This window comes from Salmo trutta, chromosome 33 (genome assembly GCF_901001165.1).
Source record: "Salmo trutta chromosome 33, fSalTru1.1, whole genome shotgun sequence".
In the NCBI taxonomy this organism is placed as follows: Eukaryota; Metazoa; Chordata; class Actinopteri; order Salmoniformes; family Salmonidae; genus Salmo; species Salmo trutta.
In genome coordinates, this window is record NC_042989.1 from 20779694 (window position 1) to 20807652 (window position 27959).

General features: G+C 43.9%; 2 protein-coding genes across 3 annotated transcripts in view; both read left to right on the forward strand.

The window, feature by feature from the left end:
• The window catches only part of LOC115172628 (latent-transforming growth factor beta-binding protein 2), a 157015-nt gene extending 135276 nt beyond the window's left edge, over positions 1-21739 (forward strand). Inside the window, exons 30-42 of one of the 2 annotated variants that reach the window (XM_029730257.1) lie at positions 3696-3818; positions 4182-4304; positions 5007-5135; positions 14198-14332; positions 14605-14739; positions 15649-15849; positions 16030-16116; positions 16689-16817; positions 16924-17064; positions 17339-17512; positions 17659-17976; positions 18098-18247; positions 19538-21739. In XM_029730257.1, the coding sequence (XP_029586117.1) occupies positions 3696-3818; positions 4182-4304; positions 5007-5135; positions 14198-14332; positions 14605-14739; positions 15649-15849; positions 16030-16116; positions 16689-16817; positions 16924-17064; positions 17339-17512; positions 17659-17976; positions 18098-18247; positions 19538-19725 (2033 nt within the window). In that variant the 3' untranslated portion in view covers positions 19726-21739. The remainder of the gene's footprint in view (positions 1-3695; positions 3819-4181; positions 4305-5006; positions 5136-14197; positions 14333-14604; positions 14740-15648; positions 15850-16029; positions 16117-16688; positions 16818-16923; positions 17065-17338; positions 17513-17658; positions 17977-18097; positions 18248-19537) is intronic. The other variant, XM_029730258.1, reaches the window with a different exon arrangement.
• LOC115172087 (protein O-mannosyl-transferase 2-like) lies at positions 20501-23951 on the forward strand. Its single transcript, XM_029729272.1, has 5 exons — positions 20501-20511; positions 23281-23422; positions 23506-23565; positions 23646-23747; positions 23828-23951. Exons 1-5 carry the CDS (start codon positions 20501-20503, stop codon positions 23843-23845), a joined length of 333 nt encoding a protein of 110 aa, XP_029585132.1. The 3' UTR covers positions 23846-23951.
• The last annotated feature ends 4008 nt before the right edge of the window (positions 23952-27959 follow it).

Consider the following 27959-nt stretch of genomic DNA (forward strand, 5'->3'; position numbering starts at 1 on the left):
GGGGAGGGAGGACGTGATAGGGATTGACAACAGCTGTCTCATGGTCAATATAGTCCATGCCAATCTGTAGAATCACAGCACAACCTGGGAAGCAAGTAAACAGTTCGTGCAATTCAATTTCACACGTGAGAATGGCAATCGTAAATAACACATCACACATGAGTGAAAGGGACTCATAAAATAGGGGATGCTAGCAAAATATGACATGCTGATAAGTAATATAATAAACAATACATTTTAGTCATTTAGCAGACGCTCTTATCCAGAGCGACTTACAGTAGTGAGTGCATACATTTTTTGTTTTTTGTACTGGCCCCCCGTGGGAATCGAACCCATAACCCTGGCGTTGCACACACCATGCTGGCATTGCAAACACCATGCTCTACCAACTGAGCCACAGGGAAGGACATGCTGATAATATAAAGTATTACTGAACAAAAATATAAATGCAACAATTTCAAAGATTTTACTGAGTTACAGTTCATAGAAGGAAATCAGTCATTTGAAATGTATTAGGCCCTAATCTATGGATTTCACATGACTGGGAATACAGATATGCTTCTGCTGGTCAGATACCTTAAAAAAAGGTAGGGGCGTGAATCTGAAAACCAGTTAGTATCTGGTGTGACCACCATTTGCCTCATGCAACATGACAGACACATCTCCTTCACATAGAGTTGATCAGGCTGTTGATTGTGGCCTGTGGAACGTTGCCCCCCTCCTCTTCATTGGCTGTGTGAAGTTGCTGGATGTTGGCGGGAACTGGAACATGCTGTCGTACTCGTCGATCCAAAGCATCCCAAACATGCTCAATGGGTGAATGTCTAGTGTGTATGTAGGCCATGAAAGATCTGGGACATTTTCAGTTTCAAGGAATTGTGTACAGATCCTTGCTACATGGGGCCGTGTATTATCATGCTGAAACATGAGGTGATAGCAGCGGATGAATGGGACTACAATGGGCCTCAGGATCTCGTCATTTCCATTGATAAAATGAAATTGTGTTCTGCCCATACCATAAGCCCACCTCCACCATGGGGCACTCTATTTACAACGTTGGCATCAGTAAACCACTCGCCCACATGACACCATACATGTGGTCTGCGGTTGTGAGTCCTGTTGGACGTACTGCCAAATTCTCTAAGATGACGTTGGTGGCAGCTTATGGTAGAGAAATGAACATAAAATTCTCTGGCAACATCTCTAGTGAACATTCCTGCAGTCAGCATGCCAATTGTACGCTCCTTCAAAACTTGAGGCATCTGTTGCATTGTGTTTGGTGATAAAACTGCACCTGTGTCATGATCATGCTGTTTAATCAGCTTCTTGATATGCCACACTTGTCAGGTAGATGGATTATCTTGGCAAAGGAGAAATGCTCACTAACAGGGATGTAAACACATTTGTGCACAAAATTTGAGATAAATAAGCTTGTTGTGCGTATGGTAAATGTAGGGGATCTTTTATTTCAGCTCATGAAACATGCGACCAACACTTTACATGTGGCGTTAATATTCAGCAAGAGTCAGTGTCATTTGTGACACACCCACCCTTTCTCTGGGGATGTCCTTAGTGTGTATCAGTCATTTGGATTTGGAGGAAATGGGACAGTTCAATCTCCTGTTCAGCTGTGGAGGAGTGTCGGTCTAGGGTGATCAGTGGAGAAGGGGACTGTCTGAACACAGATGGTTCCTACCTCTGCATCTGTCCCTATGGATGCACCACAGAGGGAAACGGCTGCCAAGGTGAGCGAGAACAAGCTATAATGCTAGGATTATAACTAACTACCAACTGGTTTGAATGCATTACCACAATTAGCACAAGCCACAAGTTCCTCCTGTCTGGGTAAGGACAGACAGTGCATGCAGAGGGCAGCTTGTCCTCCCTGACCCTGTCTCTCTGGGCTGACCCCTTTCCCCCTTGCTCTCCCCACAGCTCCAGCTCTGGGGTGCCTAGGTGTCCACTGGTTCCCCAGGCCAGTTAGGCAGCAGGGATCAAACCCAGCCATTTTTTCTAATAGGCTATTGCCAGACATCAACAGTCTGACTGCTCCTCCTCTTTCACCTCCAATTGACCAGGTTTGATGTCATTCCAGCCGCACCCATTGCCCTGGTCACACCAGAGAGAGAAATGCTGCTCCTGATTGTTGGCCAGAGCGCTAGCTAGACTTTCACTGGAACTTTCTGGAGCATTAGCTGTCAAAATACAGAGGAATGGAGCACTGGAAGAATCAATATGAAAGGAATGTAACTCCGGCTAAATGTCTGAGCTGCATATTATTGATTCTGGCCTGTTTTACTGCTGAGAGGTATCTAACATTAGCGTAACCTGAATGACAAATCATTGGGCAGTACACTGAGCATGTTATCGCTGTGAAGCAGGCAAGCATGGAGCAGGGCCACTCTCTGGGGGTGGAAGATCCTGGAGGGGGCTATAGTGGGTGAGGGGCCCATGGTGCGAGGGGACTGGACCTCTTCCAGGCCATACGTACCCGGCAGGCTAGCCAGCCCCTCCCCAGTGTCCTGTGATGATGGCTGGGCTTTCCCTTCAGTCCGCTGGGCTGTGGCCATGTACTGTAGTACCAGACATCATCCACAATAGTGAGCAAGGCAGGTCCAACCTGCACTCCCCTGCCCCTCTGCCACAGCAAATATTATCCTAGGCTGGGTATATTTTCAATGTCGTCTGCCATTGTGTGTGCAGTGCTGACACAATGAAAGCCAGGCCTCTCTGCCATGGGCCCTGCAGGGAGAGGAGAGGGGGGCGCATGGGAAGGAGGGGGGGTCAGGTGAGCCCGAGTGGTTGGCCTTCTGGTTGGATCACAGGTGGACTGGCTGGATGGCTTGCTGCTTACAGGGCTATGGGCGCTGGTACTGTCTGGAACATAACCATGGACAGTGGACTAACCTCAGTAAATCATAAAGATGAACTACTAATCACTAGTCAATCTAGTATAACCTGCCGTACAGCTCTGTTTTAGATAAATCATTGCTGTAAATGTTTTATCGAATCACATGGCTATTAAACCGGAACATAAATTGGGGTGCTGTCCCATGCTGTTTTCAGACTGTTTTGTTCCCTTTACCTCTACATGTGTTTACTGTCTACATTGAAAAATGTGTCTCATCAGCCCTTGCTTTTCTGCCTTGACCCCACTTATTAGGCTATTCAGTCCAAATACCTTGTAAGTTGTGTTGTAATGTGGCAATTACACCAATCTACATTTAATCAAGCATATAGCCATCATTTTATGCTTTTTACTCGTCGGAGGGAATGTTCCTAGACCAATAGCCAGGGTACATACTGTTTTCATATTTTCTGTTTGCCAGTACCATAAAGTGTTCCTAATGGACAATGTATCTTACGCTCTGACAAGCCCTTGATTGCAGACATGTATTATTTTCTTCATGTTAAGAGAGAATGAGATTCTCGGTGGCTGACTGATTCATAGTACACCAAAGAAGTACACCAAAATACGCCATGACTTTCATAAACAAAGAACACTTTCTTTCACACTTTCCTCTCTTCTTATCTCCATTTCTCTCTCTCTGTGTCTCTCTCTGTCTCTCTCGCTCTCTCTGTGTCTTTCTCTCTGTGTCTGTTTCTCTCTGTGTCTGTGTCTGTCTTTCTGTGTCTGTCTCTCTCTGACTTTGTCTTTCTCTCCCCCCTCTCCTGCTCCTCCTCTCTCCCTCCAGATGTTAATGAGTGCAGTAAGGATGGCGTGTGCTCCCATGGCCAGTGTCTCAACATAGATGGCTCCTACCTCTGCCTGTGTGCCGCTGGCTTCAAGTACTCTGCAGACACAGCTGACTGTGAGGGTAAGAACACTACCAACTTCATATCTCCCTCACTCTACCCACAATCCACTGCTTCTGCCCCAGCTGAAACACAGTGTTTTCACAAAATTTCAGAAGAGTTAATAGAACGTTCCAGTCCCTTTAGACCAGAGTCTGGAGGGAGAGAGGAGGAGCAGGAGAGGGGGGAGAGAAAGACAAAGTCAGAGAGAGACAGACACAGAAAGACAGACACAGACACAGAGAGAAAGACACAGAGAGAGTGTCTTTCTGTGTCTTTCTCTCTGTGTCTGTTTCTCTCTGTGTCTGTGTCTGTCTTTCTGTGTCTGTCTCTCTCTGACTTTGTCTTTCTCTCCCCCCTCTCCTGCTCCTCCTCTCTCCCTCCAGATGTTAATGAGTGCAGTAAGGATGGCGTGTGCTCCCATGGCCAGTGTCTCAACATAGATGGCTCCTACGTCTGCCTGTGTGAGGCTGGCTTCAAGTACTCTGCAGACACAGCTGACTGTGAGGGTAAGAACACTACCAACTCATATCTCCCTCACTCTACCCACAATCCACTGCTTCTGCCCCAGCTGAAACACAGTGTTTTCACAAAATTTCAGAAGAGTTAATAGAACGTTCCGGTCCCTTTAGACCAGAGTCCGCCCTGTGTGTGAAACGTTTTTGTAATGATTGATTATGTAGCTGTAGTCAATGCCGGGTCAATGGTGACATTCCCTCAGTGAGAGTCCAACTATGGCTCAGAGGCTTTCCTCTGGCTGTAGTCTTGCGTAAGGGAGATCCCTGTGGCTGGAGCTCTGCTTCCCATCTTCCCTTGGGGAGTATGAATTACCCCATTGTGGGATGGAGGTGTTTCTCCCTCTGGAACGTGTCCCTTTGCTTCTTCACAAGTTCTTCAGTTCCTGTGCAAATATTGTTCTTGGTCATGCCCAGTGTCTGCTGCTGAGCACTGAGGACAGCAGCACCACAGGCCTCCTGGCCGGGCCTACTCATGCTGGGGAAACATTGTACTGTGAGGAGTGGAGGGGGAATTGGATTGGTGATTGAGTGAGTGTGTGTGCATGTGTGTGTGCATGTATGACATAAGCACATGGATTTCTCAGGCCTCCTGGCCGGGCCTACTCATGGAGATCCATGGAGATCCATGCTGATGTGAAGGGTGGAGAATAGGAATGATGTGTGTATGACGTTAGTACATGTTTCTCTCCACAGATCAGAATGAGTGTAAGGAGTATGGTAGCTCGGTGTGTGGCACCTGGCTCTGTGAGAACACCATTGGCTCGTATCGCTGCTTCATGGGCTGCCAGCCTGGCCTGTATGGACAGGACAACCCAGACTGTGGTAAGTCAGTGGACCACAGGCCCTGTGCTTAGTCAACAGGCAATGTACTTACTTAGTGGACAGCTGAAGGCACTTGAATATCAGCCTTACTGCTCACTCACCTTGGGCAGTTGTCTGAAAGAAACGCTCTGCATTGTCTCGATGGCCCCCCAGCCCACCCCCATCCTACAGAGATACCAATATCAGCCTGGCACGCACACACAAAGAGGCTCATGTGGATCAAACGCTGTCAGGTGCACTCAGCCTTCCTGGTCAGGGGAGCAGAGTGAGAGGAAATGGGCCCTGAAATTGGGCCACTTGATAATAGGGCCAGGTCTCATCCTCCAGACAATGGGGCTAATGGAGGTTTTTTGGCAAGGGCGATGGGTGTAACCTGATCGCCGCTGTTCTCCTCTCTAAGTGGGGCAGGGCTGTCATCTGATGGGACATACAGTGCGCCCCACCCCTCCCAGCCAGCCCTTGCCCTCCTCAGGCCACTGCGACTGAGACACCCGGTCGGGTGGTCACCTGGTCTGGCCTGGGAGGGGTGGAGACAACCAACATCTGGGTCTAACATCTGTCCAACAACAACAAAACAGCCCTGTCTCCATGACAGCTGAAAACAAGCCCGCCTATGTGTTTACTGGCAAAGACAGACCATCAGTCTGTGTATGTGTGTGTCCATGAGAGATGAACATAATTTTACTATATTCAGAAGAGTGTTTGATTAGTGCTGGAGCACGCCTGTTTTCGAAGCAGTTTGTATCGGCGGTGGCTGACGCTGTTGTTCCCCTCTGCTGGTAAACTTCTCAGTTACCGTAAAACATGGATCAAGTCGGTTTTAGAAGAGGCATAGCTGACATTGAACAAAAACATACAGGCCAAGTATTTGCTCTTATCAAAATGGCTTCCAAACAGGCAGGGCCAGGACTGAAGGGAAGAGTGTGATAGCATGATCTACTGGAATGATCTAGTGAACCCCGGATGGGGCGGACTGAGAGAGAGGGTGTTGAGATGCAGTGAGCATTGAGCACCATGTTATATTCTATCGCCATGACTCTTTATTTGACTCACAGTGGAGAGCGGAGCGGCAGCACACCCGGGCCGATGACAGAGCCTGGCTTGGTGTGGCCCTCTCCCCTCGGAGGACTATGATGTTGTGTGGCTGGATCCCATCATGGAGGGGCCTGTTGTGACAGGTGGCCAGATCCAAAACAGCTGCTCACAGCCTCCTCACCTCTGTTTTACCATTTAGCGTCAACATGGCCCGTCCTCTGCTCGCAGAGGCTCAATTCAATATAGTCTGAATAAGTTCTGTGATGTAAATAAGTGCAGATGGTAATTGCATTAGGGCCCCACCGCTTCTGCTCCGTTGGGTAGCCATGTTGTTGTGTAACTGTCTCCTCTTACTTATCTAACCACCAATAAGGTTTTTCCACAGCAGCTTGACCATTGCGATCACACATTGTGGATCATGATCCACCACACTGTTTAGGTTGAGCCTGTTAAAACTCAACAGTCCAAGTCATAATACCCCAGAGCATTGTAACAGCTCCATCCTCTCTGGTCCAGTGATGCAGCCAGCCGTGGCCATCTCTGACCCACTCTCTCTTCACCTCTGTTCTGATGCCAGCCTCCCTCCTCTCTTCCAGGCTACCCAGCATCTCCCTGGGACATACATACAGTACATACATACAGTACATCCCCACAGACATTGACCACAGAGCTTCTCCTCCCCTCCAGTCACTGGCCTCAACTCCCTCAGCCTGGGCTGTGGAATCTGAGGACCAAGCCCTCTCGCCTCTCTCTCGCCTCTCCATAGCTCAGCATCTTGCACAAAGGCCACTTGTTCCAAGGCATTATGGGAGGTTATGGGAGATGCTGCCGTCACCCCAATAAAACGTCCGGAGAGGGAGCTCAATTACTCTTAGACGTTTTTGTCTGCTTGTAAAAATCATCCAATATTTAAGAAGGCCATACGCTGTAATTTGCCATTTCTCAGAGGGGCGTTGATTTATTTTTACTCCCGGGCCTCCGATGGGGCGGCGGTTGTCTTTGGCTCTGCTCACCACACTCAATTTGTGGACATAAAACAAAATGGGAAAACAGACGTTCTCCTCAGCAGAGCTTCAGCTGCAACTACGCTCTACCTCCATCCATTGGAGTTGTTCACTCAGCCCTGCTATGACAGCCTACTGTATAGAGTGACGACGGTAACGTGTTACGTAATCAGATTACTTTTATATGTAGTAAAGTTACGCGGTACTTTTCCAAATTGGGTAATACTATTACAGTTACTTTGTCAAACAATGTTTGCGTTCCTTTCTGAATTATATCTCTACCGGGTGCGTTTCCATGATCCGATCTTGACTTGTTTCCTCATTTACTTCTCGAGTAAGCAGAGAAAGGCTGTTTAGAGAAAGGTCATGACTACGGCTGTTATGGTGACCGTATTACCGCCACACCAGCGGTCACGAGTCATGACCGCAGTCAAATTCCATGTGAGCATTTAGTCATGGTAATTAGGCTTCTCCAAGCTCTGATGCTGCTGATGGTCATTAGTAGCCTATCAAACTTGCTAACTGCTTGGTACTCAGCACTCTACTGTCCATCTAATCACTCTGACATCAATGCAAATGTTAAATCTGAACACTTCATGGGAGCCCTTCAGCTCATGTTGCACAAAATGTTTATAGGCTGTGCAAATTGTGTAAGAGAACATAGTTTTGATGGCCTCTATTAAAAAGAGGAGGATCCCATCAGCTTTCTATAGGCTAGGCCTACTATATTTATTTATCAACTTTCCTAATATTAAACACATTGCTTTGCTTTACAACAGGAGTATAGCCTACCTAGCTGGCATGAATATGAACCATGGGAAAGTGTCTTCCATTTAAGTGCATAGATTACATATTTTTTTCCCCCTGTTCCGAGACAGGTGCATGATAATGGTCCATTCTAAATCAAAACAAATTTCACACATATATTATTTAGTATATGTAAAGACAAGATTAAATTAAGAATAGTCTGATGGGTGACAATATTAGCCTATAGTGTGTGAAGTAAGGCAAGATAATAATATGCCCAGTGTGTGAAGTAAGGCAAGATAATAATATGCCCAGTGTGTGAAGTAAGGCAAGATAATAATATGCCCAGTGTGTGAAGTAAGGCAAGAAACAGGCCATGCTTTTTTTTGTGCGACTTTTTCAAATCATAGTCACACACCTCATGTAGCCTAGCCCATAGGTCTATATGTTTTGATATGGTTTGTATCACAACTAAAGTGGCCAAATAACTGAGGATCCCATCAGCTTTCTATAGGCTAGGCCTACTATATTTATTTCTCAACTTTCCTAAAATTAAGCACATTAATCCACTTTATAACCGCTGTAGAGCCTAACTGGCATACATAGGCGGCGCGCAAGTTTCAAGTTTGGGGAAGATCATTTTCACCATAAAAATGCACCTTTATAATAAAGTATTACATGCATAATCGCATTTGTGGTCACTTTTGAGAATGGTGTTTTTCTGCTAATTGATTACATTTGGAACATTCGTGCCTATAGCCTACTGCCGCATGCACATTGCTGCGCTTATAATGTAAAGAAATAGCCTAATAGTTTATCAACATCTGTTGTATCAGCTTCATTGCTTTTAAAAGTTTTTTTGATGCAAGTGGTTGTATTATTTGGGATTTATTGCATCCCACAACTTGTACTATGCGGGATAGTAGATTCACATAGGCTAGTGCTTTTGCTGTTCGTTAGGCCTACTCATCTTGTTGGCTGACGAACAGTTCTGGACAGTTCTTATAACATCAATATGCGCCTTGGAATTCGATAAGAGGGACGCGCGCAGTTGCGTCCCCGATGTGTCTGTCTTCACTTGTAGCCTACTTCGGAGCTGAGATGTCATGCTATGTTGTCGTCTTAGGTCTCTCTTTATGTAGTGTTGTCTCTCTTGTCATGATGTGTGTTTTGTCCTATATTTTTATTTATTTTTATTTTCAATCCCAACCCCATCCCCGCAGGAGGCCTTTTGCCTTTTGGTAGGCCATCAATGTAAATAAGAATTTGTTCTTAACTGACTGCCCTAGTTAAAAAACAAAATAAAATGAAGAACCCGATCAGAATTGAGATATCTAAGAGATTCATGTGGCCACACAAGGGGGATGTCGCAGGGATGACGCTGGAGAGGCGAAGCAGGTATGGGGAGTCAAACATTTAATATGGAACGAGACAGGAACAGCGTCAGCACACGGGTAACACAGACAAATAACAATAAATGCAGCAGCGGGGAACAGAGCTGGGGAACTGACAAATATAGGGGAGGTAATAAACATGTTATGGTGAGTCCAATATCGCTGATGCGCTTGACGAGGGAAGGCAGGTGTGCGTAATTGATGGCAGGAGTGCGTGATGCAGGGCAGCCTGGCACTCGGAAGAGCGGGAGCAGGCGTGACGGGATGCCGCCGGGAAATTCGAGGCCTGGTGAGAATATGATCAAGTGCTTGTCAAATTGTGAATGAGAGACTGATTAAGTGTGTGCAGCCTGCACAAAAAACTAAGCAGAGCTCATGCGTTTAGAGTCGCATCATTGAGCCTTAGAATGTATAAAAAATCTAAACATATAGCCCAACGTTTGTATCACAACTAAAGTTGCATAAATAACTCTAAATTAATTATATAGGAGGACCTGTTTCTTTGTTAACCGTTAACACAAAATAGCCGCATGTGCTCACTCCCTCTGAAATCATTTGGAGAAAATATCCTTTCTATTTTATTCAGCTATGTTCAATTGTATTCTTCATACTATAAAATAATGCCATGTAATTCTAAGCAAATCTTTTCTGCTAAATGAACTAGTGTAGCCCACAGCCATATGGCATAGCCAGATCAGGGCCTAACATAAGGACAATTCAGAGTATGCTATTCTGTTCTTCTGAAATAGACTTATCATGTTTCTTTAGACCTGTCTAAAATGAATAATGGATGTATTGTGATGGTGTAGGCTATAATAAATTGATTTATTAGACTTTTTCAAATGTAGATGTTCCAAAGGTCCGCATCAGTGGCTTGTAGGCTATGCGTGGAAGCCAGGAGATGCTAAACATGTTTATGTTAATTAAGGGTAAATTATCGTGAGACCGGCAGGTATTTGCTTGACAATCACCGGCTGACAAAATGTAATGACCACCACAGCCCTAGTCATGACAGCTGCTATCCATAGAAATGTATAGAGGGCACACCTCTGATCATTGCCATTGATCACTTCGGTGATAGCAAAGCCCATAGAGGGCTTTCACTTCTAGTGGCAAGTGTGCCCTCTATACAACTCTATGGGTCCATGTACTTGCAATCTATAACCAGAACTGGCGGCTCGAGAAAGATTTTGAATGAAAAGATAGGAAATCTGTACAGATGTTTGGCTTAAAGTATATATGGCTAATTAAGCAGCCAATAGATATAGCGTAGCACTTGTAGACTTCCACAGGAAAGCCGTGCAACAGACGAAAGTGGAAACTAGTGATCAAACATGAGTAAGTAACCTTTTTTTGGTAGAGCGCACGCGGCTTACCTTGCTCCCTCCGACAGTCAAACAGTGAGATTTTTTAATGAAAGTAACCCAAAGTAATATAACTGGTAATATAACATGTAACTTTCCACACAGAATAATATTGTAAAGTAACGTGTTACTTTTGTTAAATGTAACGAGTAATATCTATCTCAACTAATCTCAACACTGGTGAGTACTGTATGAGAAACGCAGTGTGTGATTGTCAATGTGTTGGAAAAGAAACCTGCATCTCATTTTGATCCTTTCTTTCCAGCTGCAGTTCGGCATTGTGGCTATCAATTTTGTGTGGCTACGGCTTGTCTTTAATAAGGCATACAGGGCTGGAAATGGTTTGTGGTCACACTGTCTTCTACCTCCCACGCTGACTAATGTATGGAAAAATGACGGGTTTCAAAAGACATTTAGCACGCTGTGGTCACTGTGGTCTAGATGTAGGGCAATGTCAGGGAATGTAGGGCGATTTTGGGCAATGGGCATGCATACACAGTTTATAAAACAGGGTTTAACCTTGGAGGTGACCCAGGTCGGGCGGGGTTGGGAATGAAACGACAGATGAAACAGGGAAAATAAATATCCCTCCTCATCCCCGACCAATCCTACGCATCAAATAACCCTGGCCTGCATATGGGTCCAATCAGGCCAGGGTTTAACCAGGGAACCAGGAATAGGGGAGACGTGTGAAGGGTGAGCCAGCAGTCAGCTAGCCTCACAGGCCCACCATGTGCTCCACATTACAACATGGCACAGAGACCCCCACTTAACCTGCTCACCTGATCCAGCCTGCACCATTACCAAGCCAGGGTGGATCCACACTCAGGAAGGGGCACCTGGGTCAGACCATTAGGAAGGGGGGGGTGTAATGGAGAAGATGACCCCAGATAGCCTGTATTGTTAGAGTATGCATTTCCCACAGGCCATTTAGCCTCAGGTATTTTATTAACATGCTCACTCTCTGGCTGGACAGTCAGTCTTAATTAAAGAGCTTAGTAAGTCTGTTAGTCCAAGGGTTTCGAAGGATCCGAGTCAAAGACATGGCCATGGAAAGACTATTAAAGAAATTTGGCCCAGACATTCCCCTTGGTCCTCGAGATGATGATTTGATAGCATCATGCACGCCACTACATGTAAAAATGGGAACATTGTTTCCATGTTTCAGATGGATGAAAACCTTGAGGCAGACACTGATTATTTAATGTAGCAGCTGAGAGCTTAGATGACCTTCCTGAGAGACCTCCCAGCTGGCTGCATTACTTACGCTGACCATCCAAAACTCCACTTAAGATTTTCACATATGCCAAAATGTTCTTCAGTGTTACAGTATACACCTCATCTTACTACAAGTCTGTAGCAAGGCCTCATAGTCCAAAAGTTAACATTTGAATGGGGAAACGGCTACATATTTTTGATAATTGCCCCCTCTAATATGTTTGTAAACACAAAGTTTGGATTTTGGTGGCACTTATTTATGTCCCAATGTCAACTTTTGTCTTCATGTCAGTCATTTGGCTGACATCACTGACATCACCATCTTCTGGATGGCTTTGTCTCTCCCTGCCCCCTGGACAGTGGGTCAGGCCTCCCAGAATGCACTCCTCGGTAATGTAATAGTACAGCAGGGCCCAAGCCAAGCCCTCTCCGTCCCTGCTGAATAAATTGCTTAATGCAGTCTTTCTGGCTGACTCTCCTCATTCCTCGAATGATGCAGCATTTACGAGAGCTAGGAGACAGAATAAAAATCTGATAGACAATATGTGAATGTCATTTATTTTTTTCCTCTACAAATCTGCTGACTTATGTATCCACTGTATTTTCATTTGCTCCCAACTGATGCGTTAGCATGTTTAATAAGACACACTGGGCTACTAGATGCCCTGAAGGTGATGTATACTTTACTACCTACTGTACCTGGCATTATGTCATGCCCATAACGTTGTGACATATAGCGAAAAGAATACAGTACCAGATACTTCTCCATTTCCCCACTACTGTAAATGCCCTGTAAACCATTAGCTTTTGCTGAGTCAGGCGTTTTGATTCTAATTAGAAAATAACACACACAGCATGGGGTCTCTAACAAAGGAGATGTTGGCAAACTTCCCTCAAATTCCTCAACAAAGGTGCCCTTCCAAAAAAAAAATTATTTTTTTATGAATGTGGCTTTTGTGTGCATTTTACCTTTGTGTGATCTCTAGGGCAGGGTTTCCCAAACCCGGTGCCGGGGCCCCCCCTGGGTGCACATTTTGGTTTTTGCCCTATCACTCCACAGCTGACTCAAATAATCAATGCTTGATGATGAGATGGTTATTTGAATCAGCTGTGTAGTGCTGGGGGGGTGGTGAACATGTGATAACACAGAAAAGTGTTGTAGGAACATAATAATGGTTGTGTGTCACATAACCTGGTGACTTGGAACGTGGCCAGTGCACAAGCAGGTTAACGTTGACCAGTGATCAAACCATATGTTTTTTTTTTAAACAATTATAATCAGTCTGGCCTCTCTAAGAGTATCTGTCTTTGGCCTCTGCACGGTGCAATGTACGCCAAGAAATACGAAATGATGTATGTGAGAAATTGCTAACAAATGTTCCCTTAAAACAGAGGGTGGTTGGGAATCAGAGCTGTTAGCACTAGTGTTATATGGTCCAGTGGTAAGGTCCTTGCGTTCCTCTGCTCACACGTTCAATGTACACATAACAAGGTCTTTCCCCTGGCTTCATTAAACATGCTTTATGATATATGGCTGTGCATGCGAGCAGCTGCACACAGTTGCCAGGTCTGGTCCTCTCCATCCTTTTGCACGCAGAAAATATTCTGAATGAGTCCAGATCAGCTCCCCTGTTTAGATTTCTTGCATGAGACACATTTTTGGAATTACAAAAGTAAGATGTCAAATTAAAAAAGAGGGAAAATTTAGGGACCCATACGGGCCTGTCAGAGTTGTTGCACGAAATGTGCATTCATTCAACTCTTGGTTACCCGTAGCCGTTTTGACAAAATGTCTCTGAAGTAGCTTATGTGGATGTACAGGCCCCTCCATGTCTGTAAACCAGTCCCATGTTGTTACATAATCCAAGACCTCACTGGGCCAGAAAGTAAGCAACAGGTCACTTCTCACTCCATAGACCCCAGCAGAGGAACCCTTAGATCCTAAAGGCTTCCAGATGCTGGCTCTACTTTAACACAATGTACCCATGTTGAGAGGCAGCCCTTACAGACATTTCACTGGGCTCATTGATAGCCATCGGAGTCAGCAGAATGGATTCAATCAATTGATCTGTGTCCCCCACAAAGCTGTAAACTATCCCATTCTCCCCCTGTATTCATTTGACATGTTATGATGATGGTGATTGCTATTGCAAGTTGTAGCGGTAGTAGTGTTTATTTTAGTATTGCAACACACTCTCATTAGCAACCCAGTCATGTGAAATGGTACAGTTATATACATGTAGCAGAGAAACATTGGAATGTGTTATTTTATGCTCACCTTTGGGTGCCCTCTTGTTTAGATATCGATGAGTGTGTGAATGAGAACATCTGTGGGGACCATGGCTTCTGTGAGAACACAGACGGCTCCTACCGTTGTCAGTGTGACCGGGGTTACACAAACCCCCCTGGTGAGGCCGGGGCCCATGGATGTGTAGGTAAGTAGCTGTTAAATGGTACAATCCACTGGTTAGCATGGTCAGTTACTGTATACAGTACCAATGTGCAGTATGTACTGTATTCAATGTACATGGTGGTGTGTGTGTGTGTGTGTGTGTGTGTGTGTGTGTGTGTGTGTGTGTGTGTGTGTGTGTGTGTGTGTGTGTGTGTGTGTGTGTGTTTGTACGCACACTTGTGTCTGTGTGTACATGCTTTGGATCCGTGTGTGAACCTCGGTGTGACTTTAACCCCCCACTCCCGTTCCGTGGAGACGTGAACGAGTGTGAGATGAGTGCAGCGCTGTGTGGAGAGGCCCTGTGTGAGAACGTGGACGGCAGCTTCCTGTGCATCTGCCCCAGCGACAATGAGGAATTTGATCCCATCACCAGCCAGTGCCGCCCACAGGGTAACAACACACACAGGGACTTATGGGACTTAAGGGTTCGTCCTATCGCTGGGGGATTGAATTTTCACTGTCTTCACATCTGGGGAATAAATTGCAGGAAAGAACAAATTGCAGAAAAACGAATCCAGCTATCCTTTACAGAATTGATTTGCTGTGCTCAGAGAACAACTCACTCCAAATTCTCCCTCATGGTCAAATCTCCCCCAGTCAAATTCCCCCGAAGACAAACAAGGATAAGGTATAGCTATTGGCAAAACTACCATGGAAAGATCTCTCTCAGAAACACTAACAGTGTTCACTGTAAACAAATTACTGAAATAAAGGTCAAGCTTACCTTGAGTCTGTGGCATTGGCTTGTCTTTAGCTTGACATGGGTATGTATACACAGACGGGACATATTTACATTAATAAGCACAATGTTCTCGGCGGGGATGTTTTTGTTCTCGTTCAGTATTAAACCCCAAGTATGCCTTGTGTACTTTGACCACATTTTACTTTTCGCTTTTGACGTGTGCTAATCAATCATGCCAGAATGAATGGTGTGTTGACTCCCATGCCAGTGTTTCCATTTGGCAATGCCCACTGCTTAACTGTGAATGCCTGAGACCATGTCTGTGGATAAATGAGTAGCTGAAGGTACTCCAGCCTACTGCCTGCCTGCCATACTGTAAGACATGGTTCTCTTGACCAGGGGAAATAGTGGCACTCATTAATACTGTTAGACATCGGGCCAATTAGACTGACTGATTCTCACTGATATCATGATGACAATAAATATGATATCTAGTGGTAATAGATGTCGTCTTTACTGTAGTTATTCAACTAGATTCACAATTTATTCTGCAAATCCTCTCCAATTATTCCCCTCTGCATCTATTTATCTTCATGAGTGGTCTGATTGTCCCATAGGTGCTACAGATGAAGATGCTCGTCCTCAGGCAGCCTCACCCACGGAGGAGCAGAGGAAGGAGTGTTACTACAACCTGAACGATGCTAACTTCTGTGACAACGTGCTGTCTCGCAACACCACCAAGCAGGAGTGCTGCTGCACGGTGGGGTCCGGCTGGGGGGACGACTGTGAGATCCACCCCTGCCCTGTCCCAGGGAGAGGTAGGCTTACTACAGTACGATTTGGGACTGAGTGACACTCCCAAGAGGGATCATATCGCCATTTAGGAGACAGATTCAGATACAACTTTTCACATACTGTATGCTTACTCCTTCTCGATACACTATGTATGATGCAGTGTTACAGTATGTTTGTCCATTTATTCTTGTTTGTTTCTTCAGAGGAGTATAACCAGTTGTGTCCACACGGTAGTGGTCTTCTGCCCCAAGCGGTTTCCTCCCACAGCCTGGAACAGCAGAGTTTCAAAGGTACTTTACTCCCATGTTGCCTCCTCAAGCCACTAGCTTCTGTTTACAGTTGGTATACCTGAGGTTTCACAGTTTTTCCTTCTCCCATAACTTTGTACCAACACAACGAAAATTGCAGTTTCAGCTCCCCTTTTATTTCCACCCATGGCAGCTGTTAAAAACATCCGGCATAATTTCCCACCTCATTTATGGTTCTCTTTCAAGCTAGCCCTTTACACCGTGACGGGATACCTGCATACCCAGCTAATTAAGCACAAGTGTTGCACCCACAGCATGTTCTTATAGAGAAGGCTGTCACAAGCAAGGTGCCATGCTCATTTTACAGTAGTGGTCAGGATTTCAGTGGTGTAGCTAGTTACAGCATATGCATACATTTTTGTGAGATTCGAAAGACATTCACCTTGGCCTACACAAAGGCAGATTCTAGAGGTGAAATAGGAAAGAAAATGTGATTTTGTGTATAGTAGTATGTGAATTTATTTTAACAGGTATTGATTCTTCACCCCTCTTTCCCTCCCTCTTGTTCTCTCTCTCTCTCTGTGTTTGTCCGTCTCGCCTCTCTCTCTCACCAGATGTGGATGAGTGTAAGATGTTTGGGCCAGATATCTGTAAGAATGGCCGTTGTTCTAACATCTTCTCCTCGTACTCCTGCCTCTGCCGTACAGGCTTCTACTACGACAACATCCGGCTGGAGTGTGTGGGTAAGGGCCCCTCGCTGTCTCTCTGCTTTTCCCTGTTCCACCAAACCTGCTCCAAATCTCAACTTTTAGACCCAGTTGTTGATGTGTGTTTATGTGTGTGTTCCAGATTATGACGAGTGCCTGACAGAGAAGGCGTGTGTCGGTGGGGTGTGTGTGAATACCCCTGGCTCTTTCAACTGCTTCTGCACTCCTCCTCTGGTCCTGGACCCCACCTGCCGCCACTGCATCAGCGTCAACACCACCGAGGGTGCGATTCAGACACACACTCTCTCACACACACACACACACACACACACACACTCACACAGCAGCAGCACACTTTTCCAGATAAACTACATCCTCCATCTCAGTTTATCCAGATGAAATGGTTACCAGCTAGATTATTGATTCATCTGTTCAACATTGACAACATAAAGTTTGTAAAACATCCTCCAACTCCATCCTTTCCTCTTTTGTAAATCACTCTCTTCCCTCCTTCCTTCCTTCCCTCTCTCATCTCTCCTCCATCCCCTGCCCCACAGAGATTGATGAGCCTGATGAGGCCATACATCTGGACATCTGCTGGCGGGACATGGTAGAATTGTATGTGTGTATCCAGCCCCTCATCGGAAGGAGTACCACCTACACAGAGTGCTGCTGTCTCTACGGAGTGGCCTGGAGTGAACAATGTGCCTTCTGCCCCAGTAGGGACTCTGGTAAATAACAAATGGCAGATGTAGTTGTCATTCATAGTTATTATGTAGCTGAAATCATTTGTGTGACCTGTGATGGCTTGTAACGGTCTAAATGCAACACTGACATGTGCGTGTGTGTGTGTGTGTGTGTGTGTGTGTTGGATCAGATGACTACGCATTACTTTGTAACCTGCCTAGGAGAAGGGGCTCTGACAGTCTACGAGAGAGGCCAGGCAATGAGTACGGCCCTGGTGTCGAGGGTCCTGAAGGGCCCTATGTCCCCCCCTACTGGGACAACTATGGAGGAGGGCCCATCTCTGGGCCTGGGGGTACCTACTACAACCCAGAGGACACCCAGGGCATCCCCCTGTTTACAGACAATACCAACGACTATGGCTCACGAGTGAGAGACAGAGAACCGTCGCTACGCGTCCCCATCCACCGGCCAAGAGAGTTCCAGCCTCACCCTGTAGACTCTAACAATGGTAACCTCATTAGAAATATAGATACTTTTTAAAGACACATTTATTCATATTATTGCTAATGCATGGTGAAATGCTACCTCTGTAGGGACTCCTAATTATTTCATATTCTATTTGCAATCAGACCACTATGATGGCTTTGAAGGCCTGCGAGCAGAAGAGTGTGGTATCCTGAACGGCTGTGAGAATGGCCGGTGTGTGCGCGTGAGGGAAGGTTACACCTGTGACTGCTTTGATGGATACGAGCTTGACCTCACCAAAATGGCCTGCATCGGTAGGTTCCTCTCCCAGTGCCTCATAATGAACCACCCACATTCAGACTCAGATTCTCCTCTGTTTGTGTTTCAAGTAAATATATCATTGCTTTTTGGAATTCCTAGAAACAAATTATTGAATGATCTGTTCCATTTTCCCACTTTTGAAAATGATGTATGTTGTGGGGCTAAGATCAAACCCTGCTTTAGAATGAAGAAGCCTCCCCGAGGTTTATGCCTTTTGGAGAAGGGTCTCTCTTGATGAGGTAACTCACCATGCAATATCATGCAGCCCAATGAAAGACTCTCACATTTACAATCTTGCTTTGGTTATTTTTAATGGGAAACTGATCAAAGTACTCTGAGTGGTTTGTTCTTTACCCTCCTGACTGAATATATAGACACACCCTGCCAACAGGCCGAGAGGCCTTGAATCGCAGCCACATCGTGTAATACATGGATATTACACATTTTAAATGTGTCGTGTTTGTTTAATTTGAAAGTGAACCCCCTCTCTCATAATGATGTGCTGAGATTACTGAATGGACCAGGACTCTATCCCCATAGAGGATCAACAGCCGCAAGGCCAACACAGGGCGAATGGAGTGGATTCCCACTCCGTGGTTCTAATTTGTGAAAACACTTGTGGGAGCGAAGCTTTCCTTTCCAAGTGTCATGTTATAAATACCACCAACATTTCCCACACAGAAATGAGGTAAACAGAGAGAGGAGGTTTGAGTTTGACTGCAGAGAAATGACACCAAACCTCCCATGCCAGATTAGGAAATAGAAACCACTTGAAGGCCAACAATGTAATGGCATTTTAGTGTAAGCAAAAACATCTGACTTGTCAGATGTACTGTATGTATGGCCAGAGAAGAGTTCATGTCTTATCAAACCCAAACACGCAATACGACGCCATGCTTGATTTGTGTAAATGATTACTGTAAAGATGTGCTGCTGCCTTTCAGATAAAACTGCATAACATATATACAGAGAGGGGGGGCAGAAAGAGAGAGAGATGGGTGTGTGACAGAGTTGGAATGAGTGAACAGGGATATTGTTAATGTGGGAAGAGAGAACAAAAGTGCTACGTATCAATGTAGTTTTCATAAGTACTGAGAGTCGGGCATCCCTCTAGGCCCCTCTGTCGCCAGAGAACTGCTGTATGTTACTGTGGCCCCATCCTACCACCCACACTGACCAGGCCACTCCGCTGGACTATTGACACAGGACATGTGGTGGGAACAGCTGCAGTTGCAGTGAAATTGGTCTACTCTCTTAACACTGCCTGTCTCCTTTTCCTGCAGACATAAACGAGTGTGAGGACATCAGTGATAAAGTGGCGCTGTGTAAGAACGGGGCCTGTACCAACACTGAAGGGTCGTACAAGTGCACCTGCCTGCCCGGCTTCCAGGCCTCCGCCAAGCCCCATGAATGTATCCCAGAGGTCCCATTGTCTGGCCTCAGAGAGAGTGGCTGGAAACTGAGAGTGTAACTGTTGGGAGGTTCTACTCTCCTCCCTCCACCACCCCTCATCACCGCCCTCTCACGGGGCCTGGCACTAAACCTCCAAGAACGCTGAAACGTCCACGCTTATCCCCTAAACACACACACCGACACACATACAATTCTCTCATTGGATTTTTCATATTTTCTTTTTCACCACACACATACTCATTCACATTTCCACAGGGGACCAGAAGCTATGCAGTGAATGTATTCCATGGGATATTCTATTTCTTAAGATTTGCATTTTGCCTTAAAGGGATTTTATGAGGACTGACCTTTTTATTCAGTGACCCCAGACAGTTTGCTATGCATACATACATATTTTATGCATTGTTTTTCTCCTCCATTTATCTTTTGGGTTAATTATTTATTTAATGTACATGACAAGGCTCTGCAAAGTTACAATGAAAACCATTTCAGAGAGCATATATGATTTATATTGTCTTATTTGTCAGACCAATAGACTTTACTAATGATGAGGGGAAACTGTGTGAATTGTTTTTGAAGTTGGATAACTAAACCTGGAGGAATCTGATTGCATGCCACATGTTATTCATATTGTAACATAATAATCACATTGCTATACAGGGAGTCACTTTGAAACCACTTTTTACTTGTATTTGGGATGCTTTTGTGGTCAGCGAGGCCTAGAAAAAGAACCACTCCTTCCACTGGTCTTCTGTGTTTCTCTGGGTCTTGAAAAACCACTTGGACTTGCATAACAGTCCTTAGTCCTCATCCTCCAAGCTAAAAAGGTTCCAATGGTGGCAAGGTAGTCTCAAGAGCAACAACTGGGATCAAACAAGGTCCAGCTCATCTTCATAGGCTGTTACGATGTTGCTTCAATCTGTCACCAGTACAAAAGTATACTGAAGAAAAAGAGGGCATTGAGTATGGAGCATTGTAAGACAGCATTGAGTACGGGCTTGGAAAGGCTGTAAATGTATATGATGGTCTATGATAGATATGTAATATGTTTGTATAGGGTCCACTAGCACTCTCCCACTAGTCAGAGTAGAAGACACGTACAATATCCCGTGGCAAATTTTCCTTACATTCAACCACACATTCACAATTGACTTCAGATCCCATGTAAGAACATTCCCATTGATGCATCTCTGAATGTGAGTAAAGGTTTTGTTGAAAAGGTTTGGGATATTTTGTACAGATCTAGTACTATGTATTAATTTTTTGTTACTTTCTAATAATGCATATAGTGCAACCAATATTTTTGTTTGACAAAAAAAAAATCCAGCATTACAGCTTAGCAATATGTAGATTTATATATTTCTGTTAAAATGTTTTTAAACATATCTTTATGGATGAGAAAAGTGGTTTACACTGTAGCAGATAAAGTGTATGTATCCTGCCCTGTGGAGCAGACACTGAAATGTAATTTTAGGGGAATGGCAGCACTGTTTTAAACACAATGTGGTGCCATTGATCCTACAAGTACAATACAAAGACACATGCCTTTTAAAATACAACCATTATCTGTTGTGCCATTAAAACTAAACCTTTTTTGCCTTTCAAATAATCTTACTGGGATCAGCATGTCATTCTAGTGACGTTTTTCAATACATTTTGTGATCACATTCAGCATTTCCAATTAAAAATAAACATTGTCCTTTGCATTCAAGTCACTAGAAACACATGATTGCTGATTGGTCATGTTCTCAAACTTTCCATTCAGAGAGATCTTGCCAGAACCTATCTTATACATATTTGGAGGATGCCTTCTTTCAATGACTGATGCCCTTGGCCTGTATTCAAAGAGCTGTTTACGGTCTGTACTCTATCTATACCGTATGATTCATTCCTCCACAAGTCTTACATTGATGTTATACAAATTGTGAACATGTATTTGATATTACTTAAGGCTTTGTAAACCACAAGTTGTGGTGTAGGCTGTGGTCTATGAAAATATCATGTTCATTCCTTTTGTTTACCTCTAAACTATAGTTACTATCAGTCATCAAAATAAAATGTGAAAATATCTACATTTCTCTCCCTTATCTGTGGAATATGCTACACACATTACACAATAATATACTTCATTACAATAATATTTCTAAACCGTATGTTTATAATGCAAATATACTGTACTTTCAGCTCAAATTGAGAATGTTATGCGTTGTGAGCATCCGTTGACAGTGTGAGCCTGTGATTTCTTGTGCTCTGACGCCACCCAGTGGCCTTCTGGTACAGCTCAACCACGGCCAGTGCGAAACAGATCCGTGGGACGTCCCTACCCTAAACCCTAACCTTAACTGCTACCCTTACCTTAACTAGATCCATAACCATTACCTACCCCTGACCAATTTAAATGTCAACTTCAATGGGATAGGGACGTCTCAAGGACCGCTCAACCACAGCGTTTGGAAGGCTTTTCCCACGGTTATGAAGCTAGTACTGCATTTCAGTCGGATACTGGGAAATTGTCCATATCGGTAGATCCTATTCTTTCCGTGAAGGACGGAAAAGCATACATATCCCAGAAACCACGCGCTATGCCGCTAAATTTGGAGCGTTGAGAAGCGACTAAGTGGTGCGCACTTTTTGCAGATCTTTTATGAAACACATTGGGTAATTTTGAAATCTGTGCACCGTGTAGCACAAACGCAGAGGAGTGCATGCCAAGATAGGAGTTTTATTTTGAGAAATGCTTGTTTCCAAAGCCGATTTTTTGCCAGCAATCACATAGGCTGTGAAGTCCGGCTTTTAATGCATTACATACACTGAACATCATGTGAAAACAAGAATGAGAAGAAGTGATTAGATTTACATGCCCTTTGGGCTCCCGAGTGGCGCGGTCTAAGGCACTGCATCTCAGTGCTTGAGGCGTCACTACAGACACCCTAGTTCGATTCCATGTTGTATCAGAACATGTCATGTAAATGTAACCGGCTGTGATTGGGAGTCCCATAGGGTGGCGCACAATTTGTTCTTAATTGGCTTGCCTAGTTAAATAAAGTTTTAATACAATTTAAAAAATAGGTACAAAGCTGTTTGATAACTGCTTCTGCAAGCTAGCTTGCTACAATGCTAACTAGTGTGCAAGGATAACTTTACAAGTGATACATTCATTGTCATTTATGCTATGTTCTTACAAATTAGCTATTCCCTGTACAATGTAATAGGGGACTTGTCGCAGCAGGCTGTCACAAACATTCCACTGATAAGAATGATTATTTCCTAAGTTATCTTTGAACAGTTAGGGGGTTCAAAGAAAAACAATTAATGGACCTTGTTCCAGTTTTAATTAACATATCTGAAGGAGACCCCAAACTCTCAATGGAATATTGAAGATCACATCAAAACCAAATGTAACCTACTTTCCTTTCAGTTTTTTTATGGTGTTCCCACAAATTGATATGTGATGTTGTGTGTGTAGTTAATGCCTAATATTCATTGAAATGTGTGTTTTTTGTTTTTGTGTGTATTGATAGTGCCCAACATTAGCCTTTCATTGCTAAAGCCCCACTTCCTGGATATTTTGCTGGAGTTCCACATCATCATGATCAGGGTGAGAGAACAAAAGAACACACATCTCACTGTACGCCACATTTTCCCACATACTTATTGGATTAATTACAACTAAATGTCTATTTTTACAGGGTAACAGTGGGTTGAAGCCCAAAGACAATGAAATTAACCCTAAACCCTGGCCAATCAACTACCAGGTTAGCATGTTGAATACTGTGTGGTTTGACAGTCCCATAAAGATATTAACTTATCACTGTGTCTTTGATCTGTTTCTGTAAAGGGATGGAGTTTCTCAGGAGTGAATGAGACGGAATACCGTGTCTACCTGTTAGGGAACCCTGTAAGTACCTCTCTCCACTCAGAGTATGCTAATACACGTAACACTGCTACAATATAGCTAAATCTGGAACTCCTCTGCAGATGATCTGGTGGCTGAACCTGGTCAGTCTGGGCCTGTATGTGGTTATGGTGGCAGCAGCCTCTCTGGCCCTCAGCAGAGGAGTCCAGCTGGACATGAGAAAAGTAGGTAGGAGGATTTAGAACTTCCCTGTCATGAGTAACTATTTTGAGTACCTCATTCTAACGCTGATGTGTATGTGCAGAGCATTGTTGCGTGCTGATGGAAGGTGGAGGACTGCTGCTCCTGAGCTGGTTGCTGCACTATGTACCCTTCTACACCACGGGCCGCATCCTTTACTACCACCACTACTTCCCTGCCATGCTCTTCAGCTGCACACTAACAGGTACAGTGGGCCTACCACAAAAACACATGATCCCCATAATTCCCCTGGTCATGTAGACCAACTCAGTGGCCTTGTGGTTAGTGTCGGTCCTTGGAGTGGAAGGTTGGGAGTTCGATTCATACCAAAAGACAAAAAATGTGATCCGATGCATCTCTGCTTGGAGCCACCACAGCATTAAGGAGATCGATTGGGGGTAAGGCCATCAAGCTGCCTCATGCTGCAGAAGCAGGAGGTAGGCTCCTGCTCCTATGAGCTGTTCCGGCTCGCACAAGGCTACTTACAGTTGAAGTTGTAAGTTTACATACACTTAGGTTGGAGTCATTAAAACTCGTTTTTCAACCACTCCAAAAATTTCTTGTTAACAAACTTTAGTTTTTGGCAAGTCAGTTAGGACATCTACTTTGTGCATGAGACAAGTAATTTTTCCAACAATTGTTTACAAGCAGATTATTTCACTTATAATTCACTGTATCACAATTCCAGTGGGTCAGAAGTTTACATACACTAAGTTGACTGCCTTTAAACAGCTTGGAACATTCCAGAAAATGATGCCATGGCTTTAGAAGCATCTGATAGGCTAATTGACATCATTTGAGTCAATTGGAGGTGTACCTGTGGATGTATTTCAAGGCCCACCGTCAAACTCAGTGCCTCTTTGCTTGACATCATGAGAAAATCAAAAGAAATCAGCCAAGTCCTCAGAAAATAAATTGTAGACCTCCACAAGTCTGGTTCATCCTTGGGACCAATTTCTAAACCCCTAAAAGTACCACGTTCATCTGTACAAACAATAGTACGCAAGTATAAAAATCATGGGACCACACAGCCGTCATACCATTCAGGAAGGAGACGCGTTCTGTCTCCTAGAGATGAACGTACTTTGTTGTGAAAAGTGCAAATCAATCCCAGAACAACAGCAAAGGACCTTGTGAGGATGCTGGAGGAAACAGGTACAAAAGTATCTCTATCCACAGTAAAACTTGTTCTATATCGACAACCTGAAAGGCCGCTCAGCAAGGAAGAAGCCATTGCTCCAAAACCGCCATAAAAAAGCCAGACTACGGTTTGCAACTGCACATGGGGACAAAGATTGTACTTTTTGGAGAAATGTGCTCTGGTCTGATGAAACAAAAATAAAACTGTTTGGCCATAATGACCATGTTTGGAGGGAAAAGGGGGAGGATTGCAAGCTGAAGAACACCATCCCAACCGTGAAGCACGGGGGTGGCAGCATCATGTTTTGGGGGTGCTTTGCTGGAGGGGGGACTGGTGCACTTCACAAAATAGATGGTATCATGAGGAGGAAAATTATGTGGATATATTGAAGCAACATCTCAAGACATCAGTCAGGAAGTTAAAGCTTGGTCGCAAATGGGTCTTCCAAATAGACAATGACCTCAAGCATACTTCCAAAGTTCTGGCAAAATGACTGAAGGACAACAAAGTCAAGGTATTGGAGTGTACATCACAAAGCCCTGACCTCAATCCTATTGAAAATTTGTGGGCAGAACTGAAAAAGCGTGTGTGAGCAAGGAGGCCTATAAACCTGACCCAGTTACACCAGCTCTGTCAGGAGGAATGGGCCAAAATTCACCCAACTTATTGTGGGAAGCTTGTGGAAGGCTACCTGAAACATTTGACCCAAGTTAATCAATTTAAAGGCAATGCTACCAAATACTAATTGAGTGTATGTAAACTTCTGACCCACTGGGAATGTGATGAAAGAAATAAAAGCTGAAATAAATCATTATCTCTATTATTCTGACATTTCCCATTCTTAAAATTAAGTGGTGATCCTAACTGACCTAAAACAGGGATTTTTTACTAGGATTAAATGTAAGGAATTGTGAAACTGAGTTTAAATGTATTTGGCTAAGGTGTATGTAAACTTCTGACTTCAACTGTACTTATGCTGATCACACGTTACAGACTCATCCAGAAGTTATGCATTAAATAACGTTGGAGTAGTTCAGATCAGTTATATTTATGAAGATCTTGAATTGTTTTCTCTATCTCAAGGATCACTTTGGACACCCTGCTAGAGTGCTGACCTGTGGCGCTGCCCACACTATTTCCACTGGCTGCTCAGAGGAGGACAGGCAATGCTTTTCCTCACCGTCCTCTACAGGTGAGCTAATAATACGGCCTCCTTGTTATTCATACTGTTGATATGCCTTGGAGCTTAATAAAATGTTAACTGTGTAAGTTCTGTTCACGTTAGTGTTATTGCCTACAGTATGACATTGGGGCAACAGTAAATCTACACACAAAAAACATACATTTTGAAATTGGTTTATGTTCTCTTCAGCTTACATTTCAGTTTCCCTCTCAGCTTTTCTAACCCATGCAGATTTTACCTGTTTAAACTTCTGTCTTATGGTATGAGAGGGCTGCTAGCCCATGACCCTGCCAGTACCATGGCTGGCCTGAAGTGAATGGACTCCTGGGAGTTTTAGTCAGGTGAACAGTCAGGGAGAGTTCTGACTGACATAGTGATATATCGTTATTTTTTTATCAGTTGTATTTTATTGACCGCTAATGATGTCTACTAAACTGCCTTAACGTGTTGTTTTTTCTAAGTGCCTAAATACTTTTGAGAATTCAAATATTCTATTTAAATGTTTTATGATATGAATGAATGAACCTGTTTCTCTTTTTAAAATATCAAATATTGACTGTTGTATTTCTTACTTTTTCTTTGTTTATCTTGCAATGTTTGCTCAATCTTAGAGTTCAGTGTTGTATGAATCTTTGGCAAGATAGTGCTTTCAATGATTTTCAGATCTGCATTGTGCTTTCTCAAAGAAAGGGTTCTGTTACTTTTCAATACAACTTTTCAAAACAACCGTTATTTACCTGTTGGTTTGTATATCTTTTTGTTCATTTTAATAGTAAATATTAATGGCCTTTTTCATTGCTCTTTGTGTGTCCCATTTTTTTTTTTTTGCAGTGTATGGGGCTCCAGAGTGGCACAGCGGTCTAAGGCACTGCATCTCAGTGCTAGAGGCGTCACTACAGACCCTGGTTTGATTCCAGGCTGTTTCACAACCGGCTGTGAATGGGAGTCCCATAGAACAGCACACAATTGGCCTAGCGTCATCCGGGTTAGGCCGTCATTGTAAATAAGAATTTGTTCTTAACTGACTTGCCTAGTTAAATAAAGGTTAAATAAAATTATCTTATGTTGTGTGGTTATGACTTTTATACATTTGATCATGTGTTTGTGACAGACATCATTGTCTTACTTCTCGAATACAGAAAAAAAGCACTGAATGTCATGCATAATTTTTTTCTATATAGAAACAAGCAATGGATATTATTTGAATCCATATTATACCTAGGCTATATTGTAGGCTGCTGCCATGTAATCACCCAGAGGTTCATCTAGATTTTTAAACTTTTTATTGAGCATACAGTCACAGATATGAATGCTTTTTACTTAGATATTAAATGATTTATCTATACTGAACAAAAATATAAACACAACATGCAACAATTTTACTGAGTTACAGTTCATATAAGGAAATCAGTCAATTGAAATCAATTCATTAGGCTCTAATCTATGGATTTCACATGGATTATGGCCCATAGGTGGGCATAGGCCCACCCACTTGGAAGCCAGGACCCCACAAAAGGGCTTTATTACAGACAGAAAGACTCCTCAGTTTCAACTGTCCGGTTGACTGGACTCAGATGATCCCACAGGTGACGAAGCCGGATGTGGAGGTCCTGGGCTGGTGTGGTTACATGTGGTCTGCGGTTGTTAGGCCGGTTGGACATACTGCCAAATTCTTTAAAATGATGTTGGAGAGGGCTTGTGGTATCTGGCAACAGCTCTGGTGGATATTCCTGCAGTCAGCATGCCAATTGCACACTCCCCCAAAACTTAAGACATGTGGTATTGTGTGACAAAACTGCACAATTTAGTAGCCTTTAATTGTCCCCAGCACAAGGGGAACCCGTAACGGTCATGCTGTTTAATCAGCTTCTT

What these genes read in the sequence shown, in the direction of transcription:
- LOC115172087 (XM_029729272.1), top strand. An exon ending in CCTGGCCAATCAACTACCAG is followed by an intron (nt 23,423 to 23,505) that starts GTTAGCATGTTG and finishes GTTTCTGTAAAG; the next exon opens with GGATGGAGTTTCTCAGGAGT. An exon ending in TCTACCTGTTAGGGAACCCT is followed by an intron (nt 23,566 to 23,645) that starts GTAAGTACCTCT and finishes ACTCCTCTGCAG; the next exon opens with ATGATCTGGTGGCTGAACCT.